The sequence below is a fragment of the Mustela nigripes genome, chromosome 7 (genome assembly GCF_022355385.1).
Source record: "Mustela nigripes isolate SB6536 chromosome 7, MUSNIG.SB6536, whole genome shotgun sequence".
Classification (NCBI taxonomy): domain Eukaryota; kingdom Metazoa; phylum Chordata; class Mammalia; order Carnivora; family Mustelidae; genus Mustela; species Mustela nigripes.
Genome location: NC_081563.1, coordinates 22162783 through 22185455, shown reverse-complemented (window position 1 = coordinate 22185455; position 22673 = coordinate 22162783). Strand labels below are relative to the sequence as shown.

Here is a 22673-nt window from a genome sequence, read left to right as displayed (position 1 = left end):
TTATTCTTTAGTGATGTAGTTGTTTTTTATTTCAAAGAGTGGGGGAAAACATCACCAAGAGACAATAGCACAGGCTATTTTAATATTTTTTATTAAGGGCTATAAAAATATCCAGAAAGATAAATAAATGTGATGCAATGATATATGTCCTAATATGAAGAACTTTCTTTCGGTACATTGTTTTTCTTCACAATGGCCTTCAAATCACAGGAGGCAGTGATTCCGTGCCATTTCCTCTTCTTTTATAACACGCTGCAGAATTTCTGAATCAGTACCCCGCCCTCAGTCTTCACATTTATAAATCAAATTCATTTTCAATCCATTGTTTATAGGGAACGTATTTTCTTCTGTTCCACAAAGAGAACTTTTGTTTTCACTGAAAGAGAAAAATGGGTTGTAGCAGAACACTGAAGGTTTCATCACCATTTTTAAATAAATATACGTATCATACCACAAACACTCTCCTCTCTCTGATTTTACTATTCCTCTGACATGGGGATGGAAGAGATTTACAAACTGAGTTCCTCGATCCCAGAGGCCAGAGAAAACTAGAGAAAATGGGAAGGAAATCAAGGGAAGGATCCCCAGCCCATCGGTGGTGTCTTTGGTACCCACAAGGTTATTTCCCACCCAATGTGAAATATCCAAATCAGAAAACAAAACTAGGAACAAAACATGGCAAACCCTCCATGTCTGCACCCAGTTAAGGAACACACTTGCAGGCAATGAGCAAGACCAGACTGAGAGCTGGACTCCAGAGAAAAAAGCAACAAGAACTGAGCAGACCAAGAAGAAAAGGCAGTCTGGCTAGAGGAGTAAATAAATACACATCAAATCATATACTTCCAGAAATGGCTTAATATCCAAATACAGATTTTTCTAGTACGGTATAGAATGAAAGTTAAAACCAAAATATTATTGAAAATACCGTAGCAGAGTACACTCTCTGAAACAAAACCAAAAGTACTGATTTGCCTGGGGCGCCTAGATGGCTCAGTCAGTTGAGCATTCAACTCTTGGTTTCAGCTCACCCGTGATCTCAGGGTCAGAGATCAAGCCCCACTTCGGGCTCCGTGCTCAGTCCTAAGTCTGTTCAAGATTCTCTTTTCCTCTCCCTTCCCCTCTTACCCTCCCCCGCTAATGTGTGTGGGCATGCACACGCGTGGACACACATGCTCTCTCTCTCTCTCTAAAATAAATAAATAAAAATAAAATATTTTAAAAGGTACTAATTGCCTGGATGAAGGATCAGAGACCAGGGGCGCCCAGGTGGCTCAGCAGGGTAAGCCTCTGCCTTCAGCTTGGGTCGTGATCTCAGGGTCCTGGGATCTGTGGCATTGGGCTCTCTGTTCGGCGAGAAGCCTGCTTCCCCCTCTCTCTACCTGCCTCTCTGCCTACCTGTGATCTCTCTTTCTCTGTCAAATAAATAAGTAAAATCTTAAATTTAAAAAAAAGGAAGAAAGAAAGAAAAGATCAGAGACTGGATGCTGAGTAGTAAGGTTTTCACTGTTCCTCTGATGCCTTATAGCACTCCCCAATTAAAAGAATAGTAATTTGGCTTCATGTCTTAGAAAAAATAGGGAGGGGCGCCTGGGTGGCTCAGTGGGCTAAAGCCTCTGCCTTCGGCTCAGGTCATGATCCCAGTGTCATGGGATCGAGCCCCACATCAGGCTCTCTGCTCCGCAGGGAGCCTGCTTCCTCCTCTCTCTCTCTGCCTGCCTCTCTGCCTACTTGTGGTCTCTGTCTGTCAATAAATAAATAAAAATATTTTTTTGAAAATAGGGAGCCTGGACTTGAAAAGATTGCGCTTATTAAACCCTGGCTCTACCATTTATATCTGCTGTGAGTCCTTGGGAAAATTTCTCACAATGTTCTGCCTTCAGTTTGCTTCCCTAAGAGGGGATAACTCCAACTCCCTCACAGGGCTGTTGCCAGATATACAGTTGGGTTGAAATGACACACTGCTATCCATAATCATAAACAGAAACTAATTTTCTGTCAAAATATTTGCTGCCTAATTCATAGAAGAATGAATCTGTCAAGTTCTTTCCTTATATCTAACCTAAATCTATTCTGCTTCAATTAAAGTCTATATTGTCTTGTTTAGTCATCCAAGGAATCAAAACTGACAAGTTTTCATTCTCTTTATGGTAAGCCTTCACATATTTAGCAAAGTTTAGTAAGTTTACACCTCAGCCTTTAATCCTCCTTGGAAATCAGCATCTTGTTTTATATGAGGAAAAGGAGTTTGAGAAGACAGAGGCTGGTTCTAGTCAGATTATATTATGAAATGCTCAAATAATTGGGAACTTCTCTGTGTCCTTACCTGATTTCCTTTATAAAGCAGACTAGCAAAACATTACCCTTAAACTAACTACTCACTGCAGTAACATCTGCTGGGAGAACTGCCAAGCTATTTGGTACCTTGGGCAATAGGGCAGGCCCCTGGGCAAACATCAGCATGCTAGCCTGTGGGACATTCAGGAGGTGGGCAGAAAGCCAGGCAGTCCACTATCCCGGAACTTTCTCTTCTTCTGAAAAGACAAAGTCATGCTGTCCAGGTTTAGACCATTCCTGATCAGAAAAGTTCTAACGTTCTGTTTCAAATTTATATATGAATATTCTCTCCCACTTTCAACTTAGGAACCAAACTGTTCATGGCTGTGTCCTTTCCCAATCTCAAAACTCAAAATCAATCTGACAAATAATTAGTTCCTAACACCTCTATACTAAGGATGAAAATCCTCATACATTCTCATACTGGAAATATAAAAGGTTATTCAAGTAACAAATGTTGCACAAGTTCCTAAAAATAAACCCTAAAGGAGCTAAACTCTAAAAAAACAATTACTTTACTGTAAAGTTCATCACTTTGTGTTTTTACCAGCTGATACAAAGAAATCAGAGGCAAAAGAGTTTCACAGTATCATATTGTTGTGGTCTGAAAAAATGTGTGCCCCCTGCCCCAAATTCATACGGTGAAATCCTGACCCCCAAACACAATGGTATTGGGACGTGGGGCCTCTGAGAGGTGTTTTGGTCACAAGAGTGTGTTCCTGAGCGGGATTAATGCACTATAAAGACCCCACAATGCTTGCCTGCCCTTCCACTATGTGAGGACACAAGAAGGCACAGACTATGAACCAGGAAGAAGGCCTTCCCCCAGAAAGCAACCGTGCTGGCACCTTGCCCTTGGGACCTCCGAGGTCCCAGAACTCTGAGAAATAAATTTCTGTTGTTTGTAAGCTAATAGTTTGTGGTATTTTGTTATAGCAACCCAAAAGGACTAAGACACATACCTGTCATTCTAATTTTTCTACCATATGAAGTACCATCCTGAAATCCAGACTCCCAGTCATTAGGTACAAACCGGGAATTCCTTTTTTATTATGGTAAAGAATGACCAAAACTGTAACACCATAAAAACAGCAGGGAATTTTATCCCCATTAAAGAACGGAAATCATCCAATTTTACAACGGGGCGTCTCAGAGCCTTTTTTATATGCCTCTTCCCACTGGTGCAGACCGTTTTTTTGAAGGTGATATTTTTATTTCTCTTAGTGATGAACGCAGCATAATGAATGGTTCAATGGTGGTTATGAGACCTTCTGTGCCAACTCTGAAGGCAGCTATGAAGGTAGCTGTTAGCCAGGATTTGCGCTAATATCCTGCCCAGAAGTCATGCACTGGTATGTAGGTTTTACTGTCCTGTGAAACCTCTCATTAATAGGTCCCTATACAGACTGGTTTAGGGCCCGGGCTCTGGAGTCCGACTGTCTTGAGTTCAAATCTCTGTTAACATATTTTAGCTGTGTCTCCTTGATTAAGATCCTTGGCATCAGATTCATCATCTGTAAAACAGAGACTGCCTGGAGAGTACAGATGCTTGTGTTCATGACATCTGAAGATAAGAAGTTTGTACAGGTAAGCAAACAAGATAGAATTTCCATTTTGTCTGACCATTCACAAACACTAGTTTGTCTCCTTTCTTTCAGGGATTGCTGTCTTTTATTGCTTACACTGTCCTTTTGTTGTTGTTTCCAGGGAGAAAGGACATTCGGTTCCTATTATTCCATCTTGGCCAGAAGTGAGAGTCTATGAGTGCTCATTCTTAGTCAATAAAAAATGTGATTATGAGGTTAAGTATCCATCTTTTGTTATATAATGGATTAATTTGGGGTAATAATATTGCAGTACCAATTCGATTCTGATCACCAACTGGGTATCTTACAATTCAACTCAATTCTGTTCTCTTTTCATGCCTAGCACAGCCATGACTTATGGTCCCAAGAATTATTCGAAGCGTGCGGTGGTCCACAGCACTGGATGCTGGATGAGCTGACTGCTGTGTTTGCTCCTCGTCCATCTGCTGGTCCCCATAAACTGAAAAAAATGTCTCCCTCTCATCATTTTCCTAAGGAACAGACTTAAGTACACCCTAACAGGAGATGAAGTAAAGAAGATCTGTATGCAGGGTTTTATTAAGGCTGATGGCAAGGTCCGAACTGATGAAACCTACGCTGCGGGTTTTATGGATATCCTCAGCACTGACAAGCCTGGGGAGAATTTCCGGCTGATGTAGGATACCAAGGGTCACTTTGCTGTTCATCATGTTATACCTGAGGTCAAGCAGCAGTTGTGCAAAGTGAGGAAGATCTCTGTGGGACAAAAGGAATCCCTCACCTGGCGACCCATGATGCTTGTACCATCTGCTATCCTGATCCCCTCATCAAGGTGAAGGACACCATTCAGACAGATCTAGACACTGCAAAGATGATTGAGGCCATCAAGTTTGACACTGGTCATCTGTGTATGGTGACCAGAAGTGTGTGTCACTGTGCTAACTGGGAAGAACCGGTCTGACCACCAACAGAGACAGACACTCTGGCTCTTTTTATATAGTTCACATGAAAGCTGCCAATAGAAGAGCTTTGCCACCAGCCCTCCAACATTTTTGTTATTGGCAAAGGCAACAAACCATCATTTCTCTTCCCCATGGAAAGGGTATCTGCCTCACCACTGCTTAGGAGAGAGACAAGAGACTGGCAGCCAGAGCAGTGGGTAACATGGTCTACAGGAGATATGACTGGAATCTTTGTACTTCAAGATAACACAGCATGATTAAAAAAAGAAGAAAAATTCTGATACCAGCTACCAGTGATTAGTAACTCAGGAGCAGGCAGATGAAGTGACACATAGGACAGGTAAGGTGAAGGGGCTCACAGCCTCTACGCCCTCTCCCAGCAGGTCCCTCTCCCAGTCACTGCACAGTCACCAACCCAGAAGCTCCAGTACAGTTCTTATTCAGAAGCAAATGTCAAGAGGCTGTTCAGAATCAAGGGCACAAAAATGAAACCAATGGCCTGAAGTTTTAAAACAAATCATTTGTTTGCTAGTTTACTTGATATAAATCTGCTCATGAAATCCAAAAACAAAATTGGGCTTCTACCAATAGCAATCAGCTGATGTCTTTTGTATGTAAGCAGGCAATCTGGCCTTGGGAACACTTGTGTCTTTTAGACAAACACTTCTATCAACTGAAACCATTTATATATTTTTTTATGATTTTTATTTATTTATTTATTTATCTGACAGAGAGAAAGAGCTAGGAAGACAGAGAGAGAGAGGGAGAGTGCGCGCACAAGCAGGAGGAGCAGCAGACAGAGGCAGAAGCAGGATCCCCACTGAGCAGGGAGCCCAACACAGCCCTGAACCCCAGGACCCTGGGATCATGACCTGAGCTGAAGGCAGACGATGAACGACTGAGCCACCCAGGCGCCTCTCTACTGAGACCATTTAAAGTTACTGTTTATTATACCATTTTAGCAGACGGTACAAAATGGAAAATGACACTTCTTGCCTTCCTGCACTAATATATAGATGCCACACTCCTTTAATTCAAATCTGGACCTAACTGCTTGCCACTGTTCGACGAATCCAGGAGAATATTCCCTCCCCCATCTGAAGACACTCTTTTCTGTTTCCAGAACAGTCTCACCTATTCTCGTTATCTGGCTGGTTTCTATCCCATATCTACTCTATCTAAAGGCTAGGCTAAAGGTGGAATCTGCTTCTCCCCACTTTCATACTGTATCTCAGCATCCTGCTTGTGTCCCTCAAAGTACTGAGCAGAACATCATTTTTTCTTTCTTCTTCTCCCTTCCACACCAGACTGCAAGTACCAAGAGCATAGACACTCAGCCTGAATGTGTCCTGGTGTCTCCCAGCACCTGGGACAGCCACTGGCACTACAGTAAATGTTCAATACTCACTCGCTGACTGAACGCTAGAGAGTCAAAGGGCCTACAAAACCGCCAAGACATGTTGAACGTCAGTCTGGAAAGGGCAGCAGGCCTTGAAAGCATCTGAATTTATTGTGGAGCAATTTCTCTGAATCTTACCAATTGGATCATAATGCAAGAGAGTCAGTTTCTCCCGTAGTCGGCTTCTCTTAGTGTTGAAGGAGTAACCTGTCCCAGCTTGGCTCAGCATTTTCACCAGAATGGTTCTAAGATTTAAAAATAAGCTATTACGAGCTGAGGAAATAGACTAAAATCAGTCATGGGGGGATGGCACATTCTGAGAACTCTGTATAGTAGTATCAGCTGTGGGATATCATTTAGCCCTAAGAAGGTTCAGTTCAAAGACAGCCTACATTTTCCATAAACCACAATTTCAACGGCCCTGATACCCAAGGTTTGTTTCATTATGGAGTGCCTTGGTAATCAACTAACCAATCAACAAGATGAAACCACATTGTGGGAAAAGACTCAGACACCCACCACGGAGAAGCACCGGAAGTCAGGAAGGGGGAAAATACAAAAGTCCTGGTGACCCTAGCTGGCCAGTCAGGAAGTCGTAAAGACGGCTATCTCGACAGAGCCCTATCTTCCAGGATGTGCAACAGGAGTACAATCATAAGAGACAAAACAAAAAGACTGGAACTTTTACATTGCTAACATGTAAAACCTTGCTCTCCTTCGTATTTCGTTGAACTTATAGTCATCCAAAACATAAGTTCATGTTTTGCCTCACTAGGTCATCATTGCCTTTAATACCTTGTACTGTTACTTTTTCATGTGTCCGGCTTCCCTATGCAGACCAGGCTATTTTATTTCTCATCTAGTTCCAAAAAGAGTTTGTAGCATCTTCTGATACACATCTTTGCCTGCCTTTCAATGTCCAGCACAGTGCCTCATACATAAGAGGCACACAATATTTGTTAATTAAGAAAGACAGCAGTCATTCATTCAGAAAGATTTAACAAATACCTATTAAGTGCTTACTCTGTGGAACGCACTAGGGAAAATGCGGAGCTCTGTTAGGCTGCCCCTCCCCCCTCCAGGGACCAACAGAATAGTATGGAGGTGAGTTGTGTATACAAGGTATATAAGGCAAGACATATTTGATAGATGCTCCAAGGATACAAAGAACATGAAAGGCAGGAAGTACCCTTAAAGCAACCAAAGGCAAGGGAGATTCCTACAGAACCCTGAGGTGGGGAATTCTAACATAAATAACTGGACTGTGGGAAAAGCAAAATGAATAAAACCTATATGGGTGAAAACACTAACTTACATGTTTTTCATTAACTTTCATCCAAAAAACCTAGTTTTATGATCTGTAATGTGTCTTGGGTTGTAAGCAAAGGCTGCTTTAGAATGTTCCTTTTTTTTTTTTTTTTTCTGGAAAAGAATTTTCCTATTCTTAACACATAAAATCTTACTTCAGTTATTATCTACAAAATTTATTCTGAGATGCCAGTTTGGTATTTATAGTATCTCTGGTATAGCATGGAATCTTTAATCTGTGCTGTTTTTGAAATGCTTATTTCATGAATGCAAAGGATTACAAAACTCATTAAAACTGACTCTGTAGTTCAATCAAATCACAGCTTGTGCAGCCAGATCCCTGTCCTCAGACAAATGGCTCGCAGTCCTCCTCTGAAGAAGCAGAAATACGGCGGTAATCCAAAGAGAGCATGGGAACCCTGATGGCTTGATTAGGAACAAGACAGCAAGAGTTCCTTCGATTATCTGAACACTCACTTAAGTAGGAAAGTTGGGCAGGAGGGGAAATATTTTTTCTAAGAATTTACAGAGCCAAAACAATTCACCAAATAAGCCTCGAACCAACTTTCAGAAAATCGAGACCAAATGCTTAGATTAACATAAAGATGTGCTGGCAACGGCTGGAAAAACAAACCAAACATAAACAAATAAAGTTTAAAAAAAGAAAACCTTACTTACTTTGACTTGCTCTTGGCAACTTTCTCGCAGAGAGGAAGATTGAAAGAGAAAAGAAAATAGCAACTTATTATCTTTCTTATGCAAAGTTCATATTAATGTCTGTAATAAACAGGTAAGTGATGAAGTATGCAATGGGTTGTCACTCAGGTAACTACTCCCTAGCTTGCAGTGATCCCGCTAGGATTCTAGAAAGAAGACAAAGATCCAATAAGACCAACACAATTCTGAATGCAAGGCTTTGCACAATCTCTTTTCAGTTGGACCGGTTACTCTTCAAATCTCTCTAAGATCTGTTCCACATGTTCCTCTTCTAAGGTGCAAAATATTTGCCCTGGAACAAGCCACTGGTTTGACAAGTTAACCCATGCAAACTGCAACCACCACATCAGGTGGAGGAGGGAAACTAACCTAGAGGTTGGCATGGTGCAGGGAAGAGAGAGGACCTGGGAAGACAGACACTTCTTTCCCAGCCCAGCTGTACCGACTTAGGGTAAGTTACTGCCCTTCTCAAGCCATTTCCTCATCTAAAGAGTTTGAAGCGAGTTAAATAAAAATTCGAGGTTTTTTCTCCCCTTCCCCCCCCCCCCCCAGTTAGAACGTTCGGGAATTGTGCTACCACATCCGTACGGAGGCCGGGGAAAGCGCCCCATTACTGCTGACCACACTCGACCACCACTGTCTCGGAACCCACCGGACCAAGAACTAATGCCGCAGACCCCCAAACGCAACCCGCCCCGCAAGGCGCTGCGCCGCGGAGCATGCCGGACGCTGTAGTCCTGAAGCCTTGGAGAGTCGTAGCGGCAGCCTTCCCGGCCGGCGCGCGCCCCCGGCCCCGCACCGTCCCGACGCCTTCCTCCCGCCTTCGCCGCAGGCCCTGCCGACGCCTCCAGCCCCACTTACAGGTGACCGCGGACAGGAACATGGTGACAACACGCCCGCAGTCTCTTAAACGGGCCCAGAGTCGCTCAACAAACAACTGCTTCCGGGGCACAGGCCTGTTCCGGAAGAGAACGTCGAGGAGCGGCCTGGAGCCACGCCCCCCCAACGTAAGCCTCCAGTCCTGTCGCCACCTGTGTGTTGTGTTGGTCCCAGGCCAGGCGTTTTCTGTGTTGTTGGATGTTGGAGTCCCCTTCCCAAGCAAAGGGAGAGTTTAAAGCCGCTCAGGTTCACGCCCCAAGCCCTGCGTCTTATTTCTGGGTCAGAGTTAGGCTTTTCCATACTTGTTTCACTAAATAATCGCCATCACCAGCATTAAAGCCGCAAAAACTGTGTTTCTCAGCTGCTCCAGGCTCCACGACTCCCCCATATTTCCTTAAAATGTTGCCTTCTTTTGCCTCTCGCCATCCAACTTGGTTAAGAGCTACTCTCAGTCCCTTTGGAGTTAGAACCCCCGCCTGAATATCCCCCATTCCTTTGTTACCTCTTGGATTTCTAAGACGGCACCACCTTGTGCATCTATGTTAACTGCATCCCAGCATCTCCTGCCTGTAAAAGGGGCTGAATAACAGACTTCGGGCGCTCACATAACTTGCCTAATGTCACCGAACCAGTCAATGGCAGAGTCAGAATTCCAACTCAGGTCTTGTCTGATGGCCAAGACTCTTATCTTTCCCACCAGACATTGGGACCTAGTAGTAATCTGCATCTTCAGTTCTTCATATTGCTCTGCAAGGAACCCGGGCTCTTTCAACACCAAGAACTTCATCTGTAACCTCATTTCCCAATAATCAGGACTTTGGAATTTTTTCCTAATCTTTGGTTTTGTCTAGATATTAAATCTTACAACCGTGTGAAATAAAATTCAATTTCATGGATTATCATCACAAAAAGTAATAAAATTATTTAAAAGAAAATTTAGCTCTTCAGGACAATATAATTCAATTCTTCTCCTCCTCCTCCTCCACCTCCTCCTCCTCCTCCTTCTTCTTCTTCTTCTTTTTTAATTAGGACTGTACTTGTCCTTAGTACCTTACAGTTTTTTAACCCTCTAATGATTTTTGGTCCTCTGATAACCTGACTCTAACAAGTGAGTACCCCTAAGTGCCCAAATCCTTCTTTGCATTGTGCAATTCATCTGCTGACAAAGAGTTTTAGGTGTTCAAGAAGGCCAGGTTTCTTATCTAGGAAATTCCTTTAGAGGATATACAAGAAAAGTACACAGAACTGGAAGTCAAGAAACATGCATTTTAGCCTTTGTTCTGTCCTTTGGAAAGTCTTTCAACTATTCACACCTCAGTTTCATGCTCAGTGGGGCGTTGATTCAGTGGTTCTCATCCCTGATGGTATATCAGAGTCACCTGTGGTCTTTTAAAAATCCATTTGCCGGGGCACCTGGGTGGCCCAGTGGGTTAAGTCGCTGCCTTCGGCTAGGGTCATGATCCCAGGGTCCTGGGATAGAGCCTCACATCGGGATCTCTGCTCAGCAGGGAGCCTGCTTATCCCCTCTCTCTGCCTACCTCTCTGCCTACTATGTGTCCTCTGTCTGTCAATTAAAAAAATAAAGTCTTAAAAAAAAAAAACTTATTAAAAAAATACATTTGCCACCACTGAGGCCCAGAGTCTGAGTTTTCCCCCAAGTTTTCTATAAAAAAGGCATTTCAAACTTATCAAAAAGTTGAACCGACAGTGCAATGAACACGCTATATGCCCAATTCAACAAACGTTGACATTCTGCTATGTAGTCTGAAAAATATATTTTATGTATATGGTTCTTTGCTAAGCTGTGTGAAATTAAATTGCAGATATCACAACCCTTCACCCCTACACATTTAAGTAGGTATGTGTCAAGACTAAGATTATTACAATAATAGTATTTTCACTCCCCCAAATTAACAATAGTTTCTTAATATCTAGTCCATACTCAAATTATCTTTTATAGCTGGTTTCTTCAAAACCAGTATCCAGTCAATGGATTAAGACATCTCTCTCGGGCACCTGGGTGGCTCAGTGGGTTAAGCCGCTGCTTTCGGCTCAGGTCATGATCTCAGGGTCCTGGGATCTCAGAGTCCGCATCGGGCTGTCTGCTCAGCAGGGAGCCTGCTTCCTCCTCTCTCTCTCTCTGCCTGCCTCTATGCCTACTTGTGATCTCTCTCTCTCTCTCTGTCAAATAAATAAATAAAATCTTTAAAAAAAAAAAAGACATCTCTCTCTCTCTCTTTCTCACTCAGGATCTGGCATCCAACTTGTGCCTCCCTCCTTCCTCCTCTCAATAGAAGCCACTCTGGTGAGGGCCTAATGATCTTTACAGTACCAAGCCCCATGGTCAGTTCTCGAGCTTTCTGTTACTCAGCATCAGTCAGTATTATTTTACACAGTGTCTCACTCCTTGAAAAACTTTCTTCACCTGGTATGCAGGTGTCCACTCTCCTAGTTCTTCTCTTTCCTCATGAGCAATCCTTTCTCTGTTTTCACCTCATCCACCTTTTGGTGGAGGCATGCCCTTGCCCATGCCCATGCTCTGTCCTTGGATCTCTTCTCTGTCCACACTCATTCCTTCGGTGGTTACAGCTAGTTTGGGTTTTGAAAAACCTAGGGGTTAAAGATTTCTTTTTTTGGGGGGGGGATTAAAGATTTCTAAATTTATATCTCCAGTCTCGACCTTTCCTCTGGATTCCACATGGGCATATTTAACTGCCTACTTGACATCACATGTCCAAAATCAATTCCCAAACTTGCTCTGTATCTCTAAGGCTTCCTCTATATCAGTGTGTGGCAATTCCATTTTTTCAGTTGCTCAAGTAAAAAGCCCAGGAGCCAAATTGTTACCTCTTTCTCTCATGCCGTATATGTAAACAATCAATAAATTCTGTCATTCAAATGTCACCTAATCAGTGAAGCCTGGCCACAGAAGGAAAGGAACACACACACACACACACACACACACACACACACTCCCTATTCTCCTTACCTCACTTTACATTTTCCTACACCACTTCTCACCATTTAATATTTTGTGTGTGTATTTGTTGATTTCCTTGTTATCTGTCTTTGTCCACCACAATGTAAACTTCCTAAGATAAGGAACTTTGTCTTGTTTCCTCACTGCTGTATCCTGGTGCCTAGAACAGTGCTTACCACATATATTGACTAGCTGCTGAATGCATAAATGAATCTGAGATAAGAGGCATCACACAAATGTTAAATTACTATTAAATATGTTAAAATAGCAAGCTGATAAATGTACTAGTCATTTCAGTGGATAAATTGTACTAGTGGTTTCAGAGTTCAGGAGAATTTATAAGACTGTGGGGGGCTTTGGGTTTTTTGTGGGTTTTTTTGAGAGACAGAGAGAGTGTGTACACTGAGCAATGAGGGTCAGAGGGTGTGACAGAATCTTAAGCGGCTCCATGCCCAGCGCAAAGCCTGATGCAGGACTCAATATCACGACCCTGAAATCAGGGCCCTGAGATCACGACCTGAGCTGAAATCAAGGGATGGACACTTAACTAAGCCACCCAACCTCCCCTATAAGCTTGTTTTTAAAAAGAGATAGTAGGGTGGCACTTGGCTGGCTCAGTTGGAAAAGCATGTGACTCTTGATCTTAGGGTTATGAGTTCAAGCCCCACACTAGGTGTAGAGATTAAGTAAATAAGTTAAAAATTTGGGGGCGCCTGGGTGGCTTAGTTGTTAAGCATCTGCCTTCAGCTGGGGTCATGATCCCAGGATCATGGTATCGAGTCCCACATTGGGCTCCCTGTTCAGCAGGAAGCCTGCTTCTCCACTCCCCCTGCCTGTGTTCCCTCTCTTAGTGTCTCTATCAAATAAATAAATAAAATCTTTAAAATAAAATATTTTAAAATGAGCTATCAGGGTGCCTGGGTGGCTCAGATAGTTGAGCATCGGTCTCGATCTCTGCTCAGATCTTGATCTCACTGTCTTGAGTTCGAGCCCCACACCGGGCTTTGCACTAGAGTGAAGCCTACTTAAAAAACCAAAAATAAATAAATAAATGAATAAAAAGAGATAGCATATGAACTATTTCTCGAAATTCCTGGACGGAGTAGAAAGGAAGTAGTGGCTTTCTAGTCTCATTACTTCAACCTGCATCCACCTGTTATTTACATCTAACACTTTGTTGGCAGTTGGTAAGTGTTAATTACAATGTTTATTAATACAGATGCGATTCATGATTTGGGTTTTGGGGTGGGGTTTTTTTTTTTTTTTTTGCCTGAATTTACATAATGAGCCCTCTGTGCCTTATTAAAGTGTAGAATAATTAGAGAATCCCGGCAGCCCAGGTGGAAGGGGTGAAGGCCTTAGGGGAGGGGCGCGCATCTCTGTTATGGGGAGGTGCTGAGTGGGGGAAGGATACAGCTGTTTCACCTGGATTCTCAGCCCAGGAAAGCAGGTGGAGGAGAACATTTATTTATTCTTGCAGAGCTTTGGACATAGTGTCTGTGTTACATCGCTTAATCTTGCATTCCCAGTGCTTAGCATCAGGATTCAGACCCAAGATCTAGGAGCTATCCCCCTCCTCCTCTACTGTTCCAAGAAGTCTCTGACTGCCCATTGTCCAGACCACTATCATACCTATGTCCCACCTGACTTATGGTTGGGAAATACAGTCACTATTCTTATCTATAGGGTCAGTCCCTTGTTCCAGGACCCTGGGATGCAGTCCACTCCCTCTCCTACCCCACATGTCCCTCCACATATCCCTCTCAGAGCACCTATCATGCTTCCCTGTGCTCCTCACTGGTCTGCTTCCCCGCACTGGCATGTAAGTCCCTTGAAGGCCAGAGCTTCTGAATCTCCACATGTCATCCCTCTAAGGAGCTCCTCAGGTAGCTGCCTACTCGTTTTGCCAAATATGACCTGAGCACCCTCGGGGAACATGCCTCCAGCCATTCTCTGTTTCTTCAATCTTCCCTCCATGGTCCATCCCGAGACAGGCAGAGTGGGAGGAACTTGGGAAAGAATGGAAGCAAATGCACAGTGTCTACACACTGGACAGCAAGCATCCTCCTGGGGCTTGAGTGTGTGGATGATGAGTGATGATGATGAGTGATGGAGAGGAGCCAGAAAGGATGCTGGAGCTAGGTCACGAAGGAACCAGGATGTTGTGGTTGGGAGTCAGGACTTTGCTGTGTGGCGGTGGAGAGTTAAGGGATGTGATCAGACCCCTAGAGTGGCAGGACCTGAAATCACATGGTTTTCCTCGGCAGTTGGGAGAGGTAGGGACTCTCTCATCCCTCCACCCAGAACACTCCCAAGATCCTCTTCACTTGCAAAGCAGCACTTTCTCTCCTCTTCATATTAATGCCTATTTATTTAGTTAACACATGCATTTGGTATTTCCTTAATAATTGGTAAACTCTTCCTGTTTATATATTATCTTTGACCAGTCCCTGAGCTTTTTCGGGGGAGAGGGGTGAGGCAAAAGGTGCCATAGACACCTTTGAGCATCTGATAAAAGCTATCGCTTAGCTTTTCCAAGAAATATACCTACCCAGAAACAATTTTCCCTGGACTTTCAGTCTAGGTTGGGAAGCCCCAACTGTGGCTGCACATGGGAATGACCTGGGGGGGGGGGGCTTCATAAATTACTGATGCTTATCTCCCACCCTGAATTTTTAATTTAATCGGCCTGCATGCAGTGCAGACATTGGGTTTTTTTAAGCTCCTTAAGAGATTCTAATGTACACTCAAGATCAAAAAGGACTGGGCTAGGGTATGTGGATGCTGAGCTAAGACCCTTATCTTAGACCATGAGCTCCAAGCATGTCCACGCAACTTCACATGGTGAGCAGCACCTCCCTGAGTAGGGTGGGGAGAGGAGAAAGTGGCCAATCTGGAAGAATGAGGAAGTCCTGAAGCTGTAAGCCAAGAGAGGAGGTGCTCACTTACATTCCAGAAGGCTGCAGAACACTTATCAGAGACGCTGAAAGGAAAGACAAAGAGTAGAAAGTTCAACTGCCTTCTTGAAAGATGGATGGAAAACCAGGGGACAACACCCTTGCCACCCACATACTTCACCTGCCCCCAAGAAGAGCCGCAAAATTATCAAAAGGCTGACAGAAACAGTCTTTGGGGAAGTCAACCAATTAAATGTGTGGTTTGGTCGGTGGGAAATGTGGGTGGGGAGGGTGTGGAGGTTTAGAGGTAATGGGCTGAAACTCACCCCTGAAAGAGGGGAAGATTTGGGTCAGCGTCAAGGAGAGGCATTCCCTGGTGCGGGGTTGCAGCAGAAGAACTGCGCATGTGCTGGAGGCCAGACTCTGCCATTTGTAACCACAGACCCTGGGCAAGAACCTGGCCTCAGTTTCTTATCTGGGGCTTGTGTGAGGGAAACTTCAGAGGAGCACATGATCTCAGATGATTACCATCGATCGGGTCACCTCTAAGGCTTTTTCCAGTCTCGTGAAGCTCAGACATTGTCCTCCGAAAATGCTTTGGAGGTTTTCAAACCTGGTCTCCATCAAAATCACCCAGGGCGCTCACTGCCAGGTGATACACCACAGTGGGCAGGGGAAGACCCTACCCTACTTCTCCTGTGGGGAGACCCACAGGGATTCTGGAACTGTCACTTGTGGCTTCTGATGTTGCCTGTGCTTTGGGAATCACTGCTCTAGACTGTTGTTTCTTAGCTCCTGGGGCCCTTATTAAAGGTCAGATTCTGAGCCAGTAGGTCTGAAGCAAGGCCTGAGGATCTGCATTTCTGTAAGATTCGTAGATGGTGCCGATACTACTGGCTGTATATCCTTGCCACTCAAAGCGTAAGCTGAGCAGCACCATTTGGAAGCTTGTTAAATGTTCACAGTCTCAGGTCTCACCCAGACCTAGTGAATCAGAATTTGCATTTTTAACAAGGTCCCTCAGGTTACTTGCATGCATATTAAAGTTTGGGAGCTATTGTTCTAGAAGTGGCTTACTGACTGGAAGTCACTAAAATTCAGGACAAAATGGTAGGACAACACTCAGATTCTTAAAATGAAACACAAGTCAGAGAGGGGCAGGGATTTCCATCTGTTTTGTTACTGCCATACTTGTGGGCCTGGCGCAGAGCAGGTGCTCAATCAATATTTATAAAGTGAATGGACAAGGGAAGAGTCCAGCTTCTGGAGCCACGAACCACCATGACCCGATGGTAATGACTACGGCCAGGCTCTGTCTAGTCCTCCTCCCAAGACAAGATTGATCCTGATGCTGTCACAGACCAGATCTCTGGCCACAAGAGACACGAGTATGTTAAACTGTCTCATCTGTGGAGATGAACAGGCAACAGAACAATGAAACCAGAAAAATACACTGGCCTTCTTAAGTAGGTCTGCTAGAGGAATTGGGGTCTACATCAACAACCTGTGGGGGCAGGGACAGGTGGCCAGAGAGGCCTCAGGTCCAGAAATATCTCATCTGGGCTACAGGAGTAATTCCATGAAGCTGCCTGAAGCATGTCTGTCATGGGTAGAATTTGGTTCACTCCGCATCAATTCTATTACTCTCCTATTTCCTCTGCTCGAAACAGATGTTAAGATGCACGCCGGGGTCAAAGGCAACCAGTGTGGCTCTGTGGGTTAAGGCCAAATTCCATGTGCTATATACGTAGGTTGGGCGAATGTTACGTCCTACAAAGAACAAACAGTATTTGTTATTAACTAGCCTTGGAGGAATGGATCAATAACTCCTATCTGAAGTGACTGTTATTCCTAGTCTTCCGGGGTGCCAGTCGAGAAAAGAAAACGTTTCTGTTTGTTGCTCCATGCGTAGCATTACCCGGACTTCCTGGATCTCTCTGACAGTAGCAGTTAGGATTTCCGTAAGGTAAATTCATTCTCTGCCCTAGCGACAGACTGGGCCGAAGATTTCTGATAGATTCCTCAAACCACCAGTCCCTTTTCCCTAACGATTCTTGTAAATATGCTGTGAACACAAAAGAATGCTTTTTAAAGCAGTGTTGTTTTTCTCAGGCCGCTTCATTTGCTTGATTCCCACCAGTAAACTGGGTGAATAGTCACTGTGCATTCCTAAGCGTTCATCTCCCTCTGCCTTGGACTGGATCCCACATTTAAGGCAAAATGAAATGACCGTATTAATGGCCATACCAGTCATGGCGGAGTTCCCATGAATAACTGTTTTCAGAAGAATTTTCCATCACTGCTTCCTCCCCACTAACCTGATCCTTATCCTAATTTCTAACTGCCCCAATGAGCCTGGTTCCACAGAGGGGCAGTGTGTCTGCCACTTCTCCAAGGGCTTTGAAAGATGGTTCCTGGGTGCCTTGGTGGCTCAGTTGGTTAAGCACCTGCCTTCGGCTCAGGTCATGATTCTGGGGTCCTGGGATGGAGCCCTGCATCGGGCTCCCTGCTCAGCGGGGAGTCTGCTTCTCCCTTTCCCTCTATCCCTCCCCCTACTCATGCTCACACACACTCTCTCTCTCAAATAAATAAATAATATCTTTTTTAAAAAAGAAAAAGGAGATGGTTCCTGCCCAGCACACAGTCCCCCAAGTTGCCAGGTGCATGTGAGGAAGGAACGAGACTTAATCAGACATTGTACTCCCTGGCTACCGGACAAGCAATTTAAACTCATGTACTCAATGGTCCTGCAGTAAACTGGTGTGAGTGTACCATTGCACGTTTCTTCGCTTGTGAAAAGGACTCACTAATAATTCCCCTTTGGTTTGGAATAGCACCCAAAGGCAAGTCACCAAAGTCATGCAAATTCCATCTTTTCAAGACATTTTTGAATGGGTCTATGTTTCTTTTTGTTGACTAAGAGAGACAGCGAGTTGTCATGTTCACAAAGATGACCTAACTTGAGCTTCTGTGGTTTGGGATCCTGCCTGCCTGTATTTCACCCTGTTTTGCCTCCAAGGCAGGAGACTAGAGTCTCATAGCCAAGAGATTGTGGTTAGTTTCCTGGCCTCCAACCGAGGTGGGGACACACCTGCACCCCTGAGGGAGGGAGAGCCTGTGGAGGGTCCATGAGGCCAGGGCTGAGTCATTCACCCAAGAGACATGTTAAACAGCATTAGAACATCAGTTTGGCATTTAAGGAGCAAGAACCCACAGAAAAATTCTTCTGTATATTAACGATCTAGTCCATTTTTAAACTAAACCAAGAAAAGAAGTTCAAGTTTGGTGTCACCTTACCCCAGTACTGAGGTTTACTCTTCAAGTGAAATCACCCCCAAAAGAAACCTCAACTTCACCCACAAATCTGAAGGAGGTGGAGGTAATATATCATCCCATGGGTCTTTCTCTATGACTCCCCACACTTCACAGTTCTGTTCTAAGCCCATGCAAATTCAGAAAACCCCACCGTAAGGCATTGTCTTTATATTTTTCCACCCGAACCAGTTTCCTCTCTCAGAAAATTACTCGAAATGTAAGTTGAATCAATCTCAGCCTCCCCTATGGAGGTCCATCTTCATGTGGTATCCTATTCAAAGGAAACACAAGTTGGGGCACCTGGGTGGCTCAGTTGGTTAAACGTCTGACTCTTGATTTTGGCTCAGGTCATGATCTCAGGGTCATGAGATGAAGCCCTGCATCAGGCTCCGTGCACGATGGCGTCTGCCTGAGATTCTTCTCCCTCCCTCTCGCTCTCTGCCCCTCCCCACAACTTGCGCTCTTGCCCTCTCCCCCTTTTTCTAAAAATAATTTTTTTTTTTAAAAACACACAAGCCGAATTCCAAATGCCTTAAAAAATGTAAATCTTGGCTAAGCTTCTTGAAGAAGTGGCCATTTTTCTCAAAGTTCCACTCAAGAGCGACACCCAGCCCCTTCTCTCTCCAGGGAGTAGCTTCGCACTTTTTTCTATGTCAATCGATCCAGCCTCTGTGATTTTCCTCATCCTTCCCTCCCAGCCACCACCTTAATCCAGCCACAAGGATGGGAGGCCACGCAGCTCAGAATCCTCCCGTAGAAGACTGGAAGGGAAGAAAGACTGCAACTACCAGGGCCTCAGGGGCTTGGTCCCAAAAGTAAGAATGGGGAACCAGAGCAAAAAGATGCAAAGAACCTGGGGGACTAAGGTTCTAAGTCCTTAAGAACCTGAGGGACTCCCTCCATCCTCAAGATGGCAGCCCTCTGAATGGGGCTGGGTTCTGGCATGGCTGTCCTGGTGCCCACCAGCAATGGAAGGCCAGCCTTGAAACCCTTAGGACCCTCCACAGAGTCCTGGGAAAACTCTGCCCAAACAGGCATAGTCAGAGCAATCTGCATGTGTCTTCCTCTCTGGGAAGAGCTTTTCAAGGATTCAGGCGATGTAAAATGGTATGCAGCCAAAAGAGAAAAACAACAGGGTTCTCATCAAGTTTGATTTTCATTCCAGTAAGCCATTTGAAATGAAGCAGGCAAAGTCTTTCCAAAGATGTTTTCTATGATTCAGAATAATTGGGTCCAGTTTAATTTGGTGCACGATGGAGTTAAAGAGCTACATGGCTGCTTCAAGTGTGTTTTGCAGTTCCCAGCATCACTAATTAGCTCCACAACATAAAGGTTAATGAGATAAAACATCTATAAATCAAGTTGATGGCTGATTCAAGAAGAAAGCCCCCAACTTCTGCTACACTGTGATAACACTATAATTTCACTCTTTCAGGCTATTTATTCAATTAAATTTGATCATGTGTGAAGATAGACAAATGTATAATTATAAAATTCATATTTAAATTATAAACTACCTTGCCCAAAGCTCCTTCCTAAATTTAGTTATTCAATACCCATAAGAAAATAAGTCAATTGTTAAGTATTATCAGCATTGATCAAACTGGAATTAACTAATTTGATGAGAGGGTTAGTAGTGACCCTTCCCAAAGAGTGAAAGTCTGTTATATTCAAGAACTACATTCTTTAAAATATGGAAATAAAACAAAGTTCAGAAAATAAAAGTGTGGATTTTATTGACTAAAGTGATAAGGAAATTTGGTAGTTGGAGAACATTCTGGTGAATCCTTTTGTAATTTGAAGGATTCTGTCCCACTTAAATCCTCTGTATAGATGAGTTTTTCAGGTGGTTATGAGAAGGGGAAAAAAAGCTCAGAGTCAGGGGAACAAGGTTAACATCTCAACCACTTACTAGCTCCGTGGCCTTAGGTTACTTCAACACCTGTGCCTCAGCTTCTGTATCTGTAAAAGGGGATAATAATAGACTATTTCATGGGTCTGAGGACAAAATGTGATAATTCATGTGTATCACTTAGCACAGGGCCTGGCAGAATGTGCAGCCTTGAAGCATGAATTTAGTAGGAAAAAGTTCTTTGCCATTTATCATGAAGGTATAGTTACTCGTTACCGAGCTAGTTTGAGCGCAGTATTTAGCAATTTTTCCTTTTGTCAGGGACTTGACAAAAGACTTGATGCACCTTGGTTTGTTCCCCTTGCAAACTTGGGTTTAACTTTAAAGTTTACAAGAGTTTATCGTGTCCAGGGTGTGCAGATCCCGGAGAGATGGGCAAGTAGCCTGGAGTCTTGTTGATATTTGATACAAGGGGTCTGGAATAGAAATGGCATTCCCTAGGCCGTTATTTTGAGACTTTAGCCACATAGGAAATTTCCAGATCTTCTGACACTCTCTGAGCCTCCCCACCAAACCCACTTCCTCAGAAGAGCACAGAGAGCACATTCTTAGAATAACTATCTCACTTCCGGATGTCCCCACTGTGTGTGTGTGTGTGTGTGTGTGTACACATATGTGCACATTTCTAGCAGGCAAGGATGTTCTCTGCAGGTTAGAGCACCGCAGGTGAATTGATATGGGGAGACTCTAACACATTAGTTTCAACTATTGGCTCTGACAACCAGAGAATAAACTCCATTCCAGGAGAAAAAGTCAGGGAAGAAGAGGAAGCTGAAACCCTGTAGAGAGCCAAGCCTCGCAGCTGCAGCCCAGGTGGACCTGGCCCCGCTGACCTTTGCTCTGTCTTCGAAGAACCACACAGGCTTGCATCCGTCCCTCCTCTATTGCGTCAGCGGGAGCCTATCCACCCTTCCCTTTCCCTCCCCTCCTCCCCTCCCCTCCCCTCCTCCCCACCCTGCTCCGCCCTGCCCTGGGAAGTGGTATGGAGGTTGAAGTAACAGCCTGTGAGGCAAGCACTCAGGCAGGGGGGAAATCTGGCTCAATCCTTCCAGCCAGGCCCCACCCAACAGGCGCTCCTTAAACTTGAGTCCACGAAGAACAAGTGCCCAACTGGCCCACAGTCCTCCCCACTGTCCTTACACTACAAGTGCTCCCTTCTAGCTCCACTTCGGCACGGGTAGGGTCATGGGCAGAACTTCCAAGCCTTCCGTTTGAGCCAGGGTGGGCTCCAGGATCTCAGAGTCTTAGAGCTGGAGAAACTCAAGAGGGCATCGGAATCAAGATTTTACTTTTACAGATGATAAAAGTGAGGCCCAGGGAAGTAACGTGATTTGCCTGGGTGGGCGGGGCGCACAGTAGATTGCATCAGCTTATTCTCACTATGGTCCACACCTCCTCTCTCCCCCATGACCTCAGAACAGCTAAAGAACCAAGTGTTCAGACTCCAGACTTGGCCAAACTTCGGAAGGAAGACAGCACCAGAAATGACTGTTCAGAAGTCCCATAAGCTGGCAGGTAGGATGCTTAGAAAATTCTAAGATTCTAAGGTGAGGTTGACATACATTCTGAACATCTGCAGAAGAGGAGGAGAAGGAGATCGCACAGGAGAACAGGCCAGTGGCAGGCTGAGCTGGGGCAAGAGCAGATTGTGAGGGAGAAAGAGGGACCCATTCTGGAGCAGTCCCAGTGAGATGAGCCTGTGCCTGGGTCTGCCCCGGGACCTCAAGCCCCCTTCATCCTGGGAAGTACCAGGCCCACTGAGAAAGACTGGCAGTTTCCAGACTGCACTTCGACTACCAGGCCCACCTTCCTGGGAATCGGAACAGGGGACAAAAAGAGCATCTATCAATGAAGGTGTTAATGTGGGCCTCCAGGGAACTGGGTGGAGATCAGGAACTACTGACCATGTGTTCTGACTTAAAGAGTACAGCAGGAGCTGTAACTGCACACAAATTCACACACATATTGCTTTAAAAAAAAAAAAAAAAACGCTTTATTTAGGTATGATTGACATACAGAAAAGCTAAAAATACTTCATGTATACTCGATGAGTTTGGAGAACATACATTCTTTACTAACCTGTAATTCCACTGATGCCCACTCTAGGAGGTAGCCAGCTTCCCTGAGCCACTTGCAGCCAAGGAATGCAGCTTTGGGGAGCTCCTGTCCTTTCTGGGGTCCGCTTTTTTTTTTTAAGATTTTATTTATTTATTTGTCAGAGATCACAAGCAGGCAGAGAGGCAGGCAGAGAGAGAGGAGGAAGCAGGCTCCCTGCTGAGCAGAGAGCCCAACATGGGGCTCCATCCCAGGACCCTGAGATCATGACCTGAGCCAAAGGCAGTGGCTTAACCCACTGAGCCACCCAGGTGCACCTGGGGCCCTCTTTTTTTTTTTTTTTTAAA

At 44.5% G+C, this 22673-nt stretch overlaps 1 protein-coding gene, 1 long non-coding RNA gene and 1 pseudogene across 3 annotated transcripts in view; 1 reads left to right on the top strand and 2 right to left on the bottom strand.

Annotated features, from left to right (window-relative positions):
* Positions 1-75: 75 nt before the first annotated feature.
* Positions 76-9257, bottom strand: MRPL33 (mitochondrial ribosomal protein L33). Its single transcript, XM_059405359.1, has 4 exons — positions 9150-9257; positions 8250-8268; positions 6402-6508; positions 76-376 (listed from the first exon to the last, which is right to left on the bottom strand). Exons 1-4 carry the CDS (start codon positions 9169-9171, stop codon positions 327-329), a joined length of 198 nt encoding a protein of 65 aa, XP_059261342.1. The 5' UTR covers positions 9172-9257; the 3' UTR covers positions 76-326.
* On the top strand, positions 4111-5520 carry LOC132021237 (small ribosomal subunit protein eS4-like; annotated as a pseudogene).
* A 10964-nt stretch (positions 9258-20221) lies between the features above and the next one.
* LOC132021235 (uncharacterized) overlaps positions 20222-22673 on the bottom strand; it is a 5376-nt gene continuing 2924 nt past the window's right edge. For both annotated transcript variants that reach the window (XR_009405269.1, XR_009405268.1), the window contains exon 3: positions 20222-20321. This is a non-coding gene — a long non-coding RNA (uncharacterized LOC132021235). The remainder of the gene's footprint in view (positions 20322-22673) is intronic.